Source organism: Rutidosis leptorrhynchoides, chromosome 5 (genome assembly GCF_046630445.1).
Source record: "Rutidosis leptorrhynchoides isolate AG116_Rl617_1_P2 chromosome 5, CSIRO_AGI_Rlap_v1, whole genome shotgun sequence".
NCBI lineage: Eukaryota > Viridiplantae > Streptophyta > Magnoliopsida > Asterales > Asteraceae > Rutidosis > Rutidosis leptorrhynchoides.
The window spans coordinates 81000160-81012105 of record NC_092337.1 but is presented as its reverse complement, the minus strand read 5'-3'; the positions used below and the strand labels follow the sequence as shown (position 1 = coordinate 81012105).

The 11946-nt window shown below is 31.0% G+C and overlaps 1 protein-coding gene across 1 annotated transcript; it reads left to right on the top strand.

Moving 5' to 3' along the window:
* The first annotated feature begins 8211 nt into the window (after positions 1-8211).
* On the top strand, positions 8212-11069 carry LOC139848164 (monothiol glutaredoxin-S15, mitochondrial-like). Its single transcript, XM_071837896.1, has 7 exons — positions 8212-8317; positions 8663-8756; positions 9522-9656; positions 9777-9876; positions 10336-10402; positions 10479-10557; positions 10643-11069. Exons 2-7 carry the CDS (start codon positions 8685-8687, stop codon positions 10685-10687), a joined length of 498 nt encoding a protein of 165 aa, XP_071693997.1. The 5' UTR covers positions 8212-8317; positions 8663-8684; the 3' UTR covers positions 10688-11069.
* Positions 11070-11946: the final 877 nt, after the last annotated feature.

The window sequence follows — 11946 nt, the reverse complement described above, 5'->3', positions numbered from 1 at the left end:
CCGGTTGTAGTGTGAACGCAAACTCAAAACAACAATTGAATTTAACTGAAACTACGATTTTGGCCATGCATTTTAGTATATAATAATAATAATAATAATAATAATAATAATAATAATAATAATAATAATAATAATAATAATAATAATAATAATAATAATAATAATAATAATAATAATAATAATAATAATAATAATAATAATAATAATAATAATAATAATAATAATAATAAACTACTCTTCCATACACCTAAATAGATAACTAACCACACTCTATAAGCCATCAATTAAATTTTATTTATATTTATCTCATAATTGTAATAATAATAATAACAATAATATAGCCTTCGAGGCCGAGTTGTTCATCCTAATACTTATACCTTGTGTATTCGGTGGGTAGAGGTTATCAGTTCGATCCTTTGGTCTACCATGCATCCTAAGAAGTCCCAGTGAGAGGTTTTACTGTTCTGCATTCAAGAATTCGGCCTGATTTACATGTCTGTATGGATTGATGGATCGGGTCCTGTTATGCAGTTCGGGTTTTCGTCCGAAGCGTGTATCGTCTTTCAAAATAATAATAATAATAATAATGCCAACGAAGCATTGTTTCAACGCCATCCCTTCACCTTGTGTGTTGGAGCTGAGGGTTAGGTCATGGGTTCGAGCCTCGCTCAACCCATCCTATTAGTTAATCTGCGTGAAATATGTATATTCAGATGGACTCCAGGTGGTTTTCTCCCGGATCCGTTCAGGATTCAAACCCAGTCCGCCTGCCCCTCCGGATGGTTAAAGAATTAGGTTCCTGTAATGGGGATTCGGGTTTCCTCCCGAAGGCGTATGTGTAGAAATGACGAGTGTCGTTTAAATAAATGATACATTGATGCAAAAGTTTACCGTTCAAAATTAATAATAATAATCATAATAATAATAATAACAATTAATAATAATAATAATAATAATTATTATTATTATTATTATTATTATTATTATTATTATTATTATTATTATTATTATTATTATTATTATTCCTATATACTAAAAGACCAACCAAATTTAGTGAGTGGCTCACCATGAAACGACACCAAAAAAAATTACAAAACGCCCCCTTGAACTATTCAATGGACAAACTTTATAGAGGTAAAAAGTGTAAACAAACTATTTGTTATAATTCAGTAGGCTTATAACTACCTTTAGTGGTTCTTGACTGTAGAAGGTATATAGAGATAGAGATACTGTAAAACGGAGAAAACAAAGGTTGAACAAAAGGTATGAGTAATTGGTTTTTTATTTATAGAAAAATGTACAATGAGAGTTTGGTGGCATTTGGAATCTAGAGAGAGGGTGTGTTTTTGTTAACCAAAAAAATACATACCATAAACTCTAACTCAACACACCTATTTATACTCAAAAAGAAATATACTATGCAATATCTATAATAATAATAAAATTATCATCCAATTATTACTTTTATAACACTCCCCCTTGGATGATAATTTTATTAGTGAATAACTAGTACTGCCTCGTTAAAAACCTTGCTAAAGAAAACCCTTTGGGATAAAACTTTAGCTAAGGAAAAAAGAGTGCAGCATAGAGTTGACTCCCCCTCAAGTAGGCAACGCCTGAGTTGTTACATCTTCTGAACATGCCTCATGCCAATATTATGAACGTGTGTTCTGAAAATAGCAGTTAGCAGTGCTTTGGTATAAAGATCAGCAGAGTTGTTGATTGAACGTATCTCATTTTAATCTGGTTGTCTTTTACGATATCTTGAGTATATGAGAAAAATCTGAGGTTTTCATCTGAAACTGTATCATCTAAATCTTTTATGTACAAGTTTGGCCCTCGTGATTTGTCTACAGTCTCCTTCATGGTTTGTTCAAACCGTTGTTTCAGTTCCTATTCCCTTTCAGTCTTTTTCTGAGCCTTACCAATATACCATTCTTTTCCATCAAACTTATGACCGTTAAGACCGTTTATAGCTTTAGCGCCTCGTCAGCATTTATGTTTTGTTCTGTCATTTTTGATACTCTTCTTTCATTTGTATTATGTAAGCTGTATTATCTTCATAGATAGTTGTTACGCTTTTATAGCGTTCTAGTCCACAAGAATCAATAATGATTTGTATCATTGATCTTAACTAAAATCATTCCCGAGTAGCTTCATGTAATGCAATCACTTCGGCATGATTTGATGATGTTGCAACAAGTGTTTGTTTTGAGAACGTCATGATATTGCGGTGCCTCCATTTAGGAATACATATCCAGTTTGAGATTTAGCTTTATGTAGATCGGATAAATAATCTGCATCTGTATAACCAAACAAATCTTGTTTCGAGTTGTTAGAATAAAATAATTATAAATCAGTAGCTCCCCGAAGGTATCAAACTATTTGTTTGATCCCATTCCAATGTCTTTTGGTAGGGGCTGAGCTGAACCTTGTCAACAAATTAACTGCAAAAGAAATGTCAGATCTTGTATAATCTATAAGATACATAAGAACCTCAATTGCACTAAAATATAGAACTTCCGATCTGTTAAAATTTTCATGATCTTCGCAGGGATGAAATAGATCAGTGTCAATATTGAGTGATCTAACAACAATGAGTTTGTCTTAAAAAAAAATGTTTTAAAATCTTTTCGGTATAAGTTGTTTGATGTACAAGTAAACCATTAGGCATATGCTCAATTTTCAATCCAAGGTAATACTTGGTTTTTTCAAGATCTTTCATTTCAAAATAATTCTTTAGAAGTTGAATGATTTCATAGATCTCTTTATTTGTTCATATGATGTTAAGAACATTGACATAAACAACTACGATCTCATATCCGAACATTGTTTTAATAAAACATACGTGCAAAATAAGTTTATATTTATACCCTTTTTTTTATCAAGTAGTCATTTAATCGGTTATACCACATACGTCCCGTTTGTATAAACCCACTTAGAAATCTTTGTGATTTAATGGAATATATTCCCTTGGGTTTTACATTAGATGCTTATGATACCTTAACCCTTTAGGTATATTCATATATATCACTATTAAGTGATCCATACAGATAAGTAGTAACAACATTCATGAGATGCATTTAAATAACTACCAGGTTGATTAAGTATCTAATAAGTAATTGTATCCATTACAGGAGGATAATTTTTCCTCCTAATTCATTTCTGGTCTTTGTGGGAAATATTGAGTTACAAGTCTAGTTTTGCCTTGTAACTTCATTTGCACATTTCTTTTCGGATAAAAATTCATTTGTATCCCATACGTTTCACATCTTTAAAAGTGATAACGATTGATCCGAAAACTTTTCTTTTATCGAGCGATTCTAATTCAGCTCTTATTGTTCCTGTCCATTGAGCTCAATCATGTCCATTTTGTATATTCAATGACAGATTTTAGTTCCAGATCATCATCTTTATTCATGATGTCATTGTAACATTATATGAAAATATCTCATAGAGATTTTAGTTTCATTTCGGTTCCATAATATTGCATAATTTATCGCAATTTTAGTATTTACATTTATCAATATCCTCTGCAGAAGGAATATTGATTTGTGGTTCTTCTTGAACACTTTCTCTTACCTCATTATCAGCTGATTTTCTTTTTCGAGGATTTTTATCTTCGGAACCAATTGATCTTCCACGTTTGATGCGTGGCAAAGACTCAACAGTGACATTATTGCCAGCTTTTGGAATTTCAGTTCGAGCTGGAGCATTTATCGCTGGTATATATGATTTAGTCACTTTTTTATATCTGTAAATGCATAAAGTAATTAATTTGCAAGTTCTTGCATATGCATTATTTTTGAACTTTCGTTTCACATTCTTTTGTGCGAGTTCAATATACCTTAATTGATGTTCACATCATGAAGCATCATTTTATTTTTTATTTTTATTTCTCCCCCTAATCTAGGGAACAATGTTTTATTAAAATGACAATCAGCAAAACGTGCTGTAAAAACATCACCCATCATGGGTTCAATATATCTTATGATTGAAGATGTTTTATATCCAAAATATATTATCATCTTTCTTTGAAGAACCATTTTATTGTGTTGTGGTGATACAATTGGAACATACACTGCACAACCAATGTTTTAAGGTAGAAAATATTTGGCTCTTGGCCAAAATCAAGTATTAAGTGAAAATATTTACGACTTCCACATGGTATAATGCGAATTAATGTCGCAGCATGTAAATTTACATGTCCACATATAAATATTGAGAGATTTGTACTCATTATCAATTGTCTAGTTATTAGCTGTAAGCGTTTATCTATTGATTCAGCTAAACCAATTTTGTGTATGCACATGAGCAACTGGATGTTCAACAACAATCCCTGTAGATATATAATGATCATTAAATGCTTGAGATGTTAACTCACCAGCATTATCAAGTCTCATCCTTTTAATGGTGTAATCAGAATAATGTGTTCTCAATTTAATAATTTGTGCAAGAAACTTTGCAAATGCCATATTACGGCTTGATAACATACAAATATGAGACCATCCGCTAGATGCGTCTATTAGAACCATGAAATATCAAAATGGTTCACATGATGGATGAATTGGTTCATATATCTTACCTTGAATTCTTTCAAGAAACATTTGTGATTCTTTTTCACAATATACTTTTCATTAATCACCATATGTGCTTTCCATTAATCACCATATGTGTTTTTTTTTTTTTTTTTATAAATCACCATATGTGTTTTTTTTTTTATCATATATCCTTTTCACCATATACGCTTTTAATCATATGCGCTGTGTTTTTCACCATATGCGCTTTTAATCATATGCGATTTTCATCATATGCGTTGTGCTTTTCATCATATTCGCTTTTTATCATATGCGCTTATCATATGCGATGCGCTTTTTATCATATGCGCTTTTTTATGTGAATAGTAAATTAATTAATTTCGTTTTACTATTCATATGAATTAATTTAGATTTACTATTTTGTTAATTGAGTAATATATATATACATCATATACTTGTGACTCCGAAGGCTCAAATGAATTTGACCATATAGTTATACGTTGTACCTTGCACATTAATTTTCAGTAGAAGCTTTAGATGCATATTATTTTCAGTAGAAGCTTTAGATGCACTTTTTTTTTTAATCACCAAATACCACAAACACTTTGTTTGCGTTTGTTCATAGTCATCAATGAAAACCATTTTCTTTAATTTTATTTTATACAATAAAATTAACGCATCATTATTCTTTTCAAAAACAATAATCTATTGTTATTGTTCACTTGTGCCATGTTTAACAACAAAAGTCAACAACCTCTGTCTTGTTTGTTGTGGCAACCAAAAACAACCTTTGCTTTTGTTACCGAGAATCCAAGACCAAAAAAACAATTAATTTTTAATTAATCTTTTATCAAAACCATAAATGATTTTATTGATCTACGTTGATATGGCCATAAAGAATTGACGGCTGACCTACTTTTGTAAGTGTATTTCGGCTATCATCCCGAAAACGCACAACGACCTTTTTTTTTATGAACTATTTGTTTCATATCTAGCTTAGGCAATTATTGTGAACATTTGGTCCCTATAAGAGCATTTATTTTTTAGACTTTTAGTTGATTTGTACTTGTCACAATTAGGGATAGCACCCGCGGGTCGTGGATGCGGATCCATTGGATCCATCACCCGTACCCGCGAATTTGTTTTTAAGAGACATCCAATTGAACCCTTGTTCGTTGAAACAATTTGACTATATTTTTACTCCCCATTATTAAACGGGCCATTTTGATGCACACTCTTAAAAAAAATAATTTATTTTTTAAGTTTTATTATTCAACCTCCTTTTTTCAACGGTCACGTTTTTAACAAAACATTTGACAAGTTTGGAAAAAAGTTTTTTATTGATTATCATCAAAAATTTTCTATTGTCACTCTACTGGATGGAATTATGGCATACAACCAAAATTGCAACCCAACACTACATAAGAACAAAAAGGTTGTTTTTAATTAACATATGTATATGTGTTAAACTCGGAATAATAATAACTTATTTTAGAAAATTAACATAAGACATGTTGAAACATTTTTGTCACATTTAGCTCATCAAGTCTAATACTTATCATTGATAGATTTTATCACGTCTAGGAGATGTTTACTTTTTTTCTTATATTAAGTCCTACTTTCATTTACCTTTGTTTGGAAAAAAAAAAAAAATTTTACTTTGCTTTCCCCCTTTCTGTAAAACTCATTTAAACACTTTCTTTGTTTTTTTTTTATTTAAAAAAACTTCCTTTTTTTTACGTTACCCGTAAATTATAAATATATAAAAAAAAACTTTTTGTTTAAATTTTTTTTTCTAGTTTTTAAAAGGCCACTTGACCAATTTTTTAATTCTTTCACAACACCTGATATCGTGATCGTGACCTTTCACCAAAGCAAGAGATATTCTTGATAAACTAAACACGGACTCGTGTTTGAAATTGTCGGCCACAAAAAAATTCATTTGATAAAAGTATATTTTTTTTTTTAGTTATAGAAGGAGACCACTTCATTTTCAATACTTCATTTTTGACAAAAAAAAAACTATTCCATTTTACCATCCCTTTTTTTCTTACTTTAACTTTTAAGATATACTTTTAATAAAAATACAAACTACTTTTTCTTATTTTAACTTTTAAGATTTACTTTTAATAAAAATACAAACTACTTTTTGTATTTTAACTTTTAAGATTTACTTTTAATAAAAGTACAAACTACTTTTTTTTATTTTAACTTTTAAGATTTACTTTTAATAAAAATACAAACTATTTTTTTATTTTAACTTTTAAAATTATAAATTTAAGAATAAACATTAATATGCATGAAATAAATAATGATTAATTGCATAAGTAATCATAAATGTTAGATAACATATAAAGACCCCGTCGTATTCGTATTGATCGGAATTAATCTCGACCCATGGTACCGTGTTGTCAAATGACGTGTTGCGTACATAAAGTACCGTGTTGTCAAATGACGTGTTGCGTACAATCATGAGGTCTTATTAACATAAATATAAATGTTAGTGAAGTTAATAAGAGTTAGATTACAGAAAATATAATTCAGGTGGTATAACCGACCATATATAACTTAAATAACATAAATATAAATGTTAGTGAAGTTAGTAAAAGTTAGATTACAGAAATATAATTCAGGTGGTATAACCGACCATATATAACTTAAATAACATAAATATAAATGTTAGTGAAGTTAGTAAAAGTTAGATTACAGAAATATAATTTAGGTGGTATAACCGACCATATATAACTTAAATAACATAAATATAAATGTTAGTAGTCCAAAATTTGATATATTCGAGTCTGAAAATTATTAATAATTTCATACCTTGATTAGTGATTCGTGATCGTTTGAGATATCTTTTAATTACACTAAGCTTTTCGTGCTGATAACGTGTTATAATTCAGTAGGCTTATAACTACCTTTAGTGGTTCTTGACTGTAGAAGGTATATAGAGATAGAGATACTGTAAAACGGAGAAAACAAAGGTTGAACAAAAGGTATGAGTAATTGGTTTTTTATTTATAGAAAAATGTACAATGAGAGTTTGGTGGCATTTGGAATCTAGAGAGAGAGTGTGTTTTTGTTAACCAAAAAAATACATACCATAAACTCTAACTCAACACACCTATTTATACTCAAAAAGAAATATACTATGCAATATCTATAATAATAATAAAATTATCATCCAATTATTACTTTTATAACACTATTTTATTAAAAACACTTAAACAAACTTCTCAAAATTTTTTAACGGACCGTATCTTCCCGCTCCCCAACAGTTAAATCTCTCGGACATCACCATTCAACTCGAAATAAATTCACGAACGCAACGCAACTAACTACACGCGAAACAGATGCTTTTTAAAAAACGCTAAATATTTCGGGCTATGTGCCGTACATATATATACACGTATGCTAAACAACCCAAACTAACTACATATGGTTCCGTCCCCCTTCTTTACGCAATATTCTCGGCGTCAGAAACGCGCACACCATTAAGTATACTAGGTACTATCCAGGTGTATTCAAACACACCCGCAACAACGCGTTTTTAATTATGTAAATACATAACGCTACGTTAAATATGAATACGCGACGTCTCTCCGCATCGCGCAGTTGATCCAGCTCTAATAATAATAATAATAATTAATAATTAATAATAATAATAATAATAATAATAACTAGAAAATAAAATAGACAGGAGACATCTAGCACCCTCTATTTGCTCCGAAGAACGCAGAGGTATCCCCTCGCCTGGCCGTACAACCCTTTCATCGTCGGTAACATTTCCCCACTTTTTCATCTTTCTATATTCTCATAAACATGTAATCCCTAAATTTATTGTTAAATTTTCTAGTTTTCTTGCACTATAGAAGCTTTATTTCATGATTTTATTTAAATTCTAGTTCTAGAAAATTCAGAACCCTATAAATAAGTATGTAAAACAAATGAATTGATGCGCGATTCGTGATTACAATTAACTGTTTTCAGTACAGTAAACATAATTATAATTGATATTGATATATAACAGTAGTATATCATGTCATCTGCAATATTTTCCACATTTATAGACTTGGATTGTACGATTTGTTGAAACTAATTGTGTATTTTATGCCTTTCTGTAGCTTTGATTTCGTCTCTACAATAATGGCAAAGGCATTATCTAGTATGTTCTTAAAGGGGATCGAATCATTTAAAACTACTCATGCAACTGCACTGGTATGAATATGAATCCTCTTTTCATTAGTTAGTTCAAATTGTAAGTGTATATGATGGACTTAACGCATCTGAACAGCGAGCAGTTGTGCAGATCATTAAATTTAACACACATATCTGAATTGTTCGAATTGTTTTTGGTAACATAGGTAAGTTGCGCATTGTAAATGAATCTTTTACTATTTCTGGTCAGAACAGCTATATACTTGGATAGTTCATAGTTGGATGCAAACCCGTTTACTATTGCGTCTAGTTGGGTAATGAGTTACAAAAGTCACTATTCCCCTCATAAGCCGAAATGCTGTAATAGGTTAAACAATCATATCATATCATATTATATATTAGAACTGAAACCATGAAAATTACTTGTTTTGTAGTTTTGTGGTATTTGTGGAAATTTAGTTGAAAAAATCGCGGTAGTTGGTCGCGGTAGTCCGTCTCGTCTTCGTTTTGGCGTCTAATAAGTCCATCAAAGGTAAAAAGTCGGGTGAAAGGCGGGAAAGATCGGCTCAACGCCGGTTAAAACTCGAAAAATCGGTTTAAGTCAGTCAAATCAATCAAATTTGACGTAGTTTAGTGTCAATTTTTTGTATTATATTAGCTGTAATAGCAAATAGCAATTATAGATACAAATTGGTCAGCGAAAGTTTTGTGGCTTTTAAATATGTGTGTATATATATATTTATATATTTAAAAGTCAACGTCAGTCAACGTCTGTCTCGACCCCGTCTTGCACCTTTTTCAACCTTGACGTGTTTCAATTTTCAGGTGTCTGGATCATTATACCAGCATGGGATGCAATTTTCAACTGCTGCGCCCAATGATCCTGATACGCATGACGATTTTAAGCCAACAAGTAAGGTTGAAAATACAAGAATTACTCTGAGAGAAATCATTGAGAAGGTAGGTTGTTATTCAAAGTCCTCTCGTGCTGTGAAAGTTTCTTACTCGATGATTTGTAAAACTTACCTGGTAGATATAAGATATTGGTTTGTTCATTTTATTGATGTTAAATGTGTGTAGGATGTGAAGGACAACCCTGTGATGGTTTACATGAAAGGAGATCCTAACCGTCCTCTTTGTGGATTCAGCTCGCTAGCTGTTAAAATCTTGCAAGAATACAGTAAGTTTTCCATTCATGATTTTGTATTTTTTTATTCTTCTTTTCTTACACAAATATATATGTAATTTTGTTGTATTATGTTTGTTCCCATGCTGATAGCTTTTTGCAGACCCCTTTGTTGTTTGTTAAAACTTTTGTTATTGACGTGCGGCGTAAATTCGTGGACCTCCTTTCATTTACTGAAATTCTACTACTCATATACCTTAAGTTGTTTGAGGGTGTTGTAAGACAGCAACAGGCTAATCATTATCATTATCATTATGATTATAAATTATAATTATAATTATAAATGTATACTATTGAAAAGATTTTCTACAGTATGAATTTGAGAATGATATTATAATTTTTAACTTTACTTTAGTTTTTCATATTGGAATTGTTGGCATGCAAAGGTAAAATCAAATTTTAAACAAAAAAAAACATATAAGATGACTCTAAATTGTGTAATTTTTTTTTCAGGAGTTCCCATAAGTTCCAGGAATATATTGGAAGATTCTGAGCTCAAGAATGCAGTAAAAGCTTTCAGGTAGTATAATCACATTCTTGAAGTAATTGAAGCTCCCAAGTTGATAAACTAAATGTTCAGCTTTACTTGTATGCAGCTCTTGGCCTACGTTTCCACAAATATTCATCAATGGAGAATTCATTGGAGGATCAGATATAATCCTTGATATGCATAAGGTAATTAACCTCCTTTCACGCCTATTTCGTATCTGATTTTTTTTTAAGTTTTTTTCCCCGTAAGCTATTAAACCTTCTTTTGCAGAAGGGTGAACTGGAGGAGAAGCTAAAGGCAGCTGCTGCAAACTAGGGAGCGACCACTAACAAGTCTTGTTCCTGGTCATTATAGAATTTAGAGGTACTCGTGTTTGTCGTTTGTATCTACTAGTGACGTTCTTTGAAGTGTAGACATTTTGTAGTTTATTGGCTTTTTAGTGTCTTCAAATACTAGGAAGCATAGACACTAACTACTTTTTGAAACTTTTGTAATGAAAAGTAGTACCGCGATCAGCCTCTTCTATATGGGTACAGTGGCTATATGGGTATGCTCTAGCAATGTTTATTTGTGGCATCGTCATTAATGATTTTGTAAACAGATGACATATTTGAATTTATGCAATATGTCTTCAATCGATAACTCTTAGTTCATACAAATGGTTTCAAGTTGTATGGTGCAAGCAAGGAATAGTGTTTGAAAATTGGTATCTAAATCAAGCTGGGTATGATTTGGTTACGTTTAAAATGGCTGTATTATTATTACTTGGTAATGAATCCTAATTGTATTGTATGATTATACTACCAAAGGGCTTTTGGCTTAGCAGTATCAGGAAGTCCCTTTGACCTTGAAGTAATGGGTTCGAGTCCTGCTTAGGACATTATTCATATAAAATTATGTAGGGTGCATGAGTTTGTCGTATGATTATATTGTGCATGATTATACTTGTATTATCATTACTTGTACTGTGTATGAACTAGCGTCACTGGGGCAAGTTTATGAACAAATTAGTAACAAACTACTTCTGCCTTTTCTTCTTTTGTGTATTGAATATGGAAGCATAATGATGCACATGGCGTCACAATCAAAATAAAATATTTCAATTCTGAAACTTAGAACTACATCGTTTGAGAAACGCACTATCATTTGGGGGTTATTTCGTGGGTTCTTCATCAAGTAAACGCACTATCGTTTGTGAATTGTAGGTGGATCTACCCTTAACAAAGATCTTGTTTCCATATCATCCACTGTGCATGAAATTCGAAAATACTCAAGGACTTTCTAAAAGGTCATCTATAAAGTGAACATTATCCCTCAATTCGATCTTTAGTATTTTTTTTTTATTTCTTTTTTATGTGATATATAAAAGAAGATGTACCATGTGTTCTGTACCCATATAGTCAGGATCTTTTAGTTAGATAAAATTGTTACTTGATTCCATATTATTGTTGGTGGCTTATCATAATCTTCATGTAAACACAAGTTTTGCCTTTGTTTGTTCATACAGTATAAGATCATACTCGTCGATTGTAGGATTTTCAAGTATCGTTAATCTGATTGTTCGTATACTTGCA

Excerpts from the sequence above, each read along its gene's own strand:
- LOC139848164 (XM_071837896.1), top strand. The coding sequence starts at position 8,685 with ATGGCAAAGGCATTATCTAGTATGTTCTTAAAGGGGATCGAATCATTT. Across the intron at positions 8,757-9,521 it reads CTACTCATGCAACTGCACTG|GTGTCTGGATCATTATACCA; the intron begins GTATGAATATGA and ends TTCAATTTTCAG. Across the intron at positions 9,657-9,776 it reads TGAGAGAAATCATTGAGAAG|GATGTGAAGGACAACCCTGT; the intron begins GTAGGTTGTTAT and ends AAATGTGTGTAG.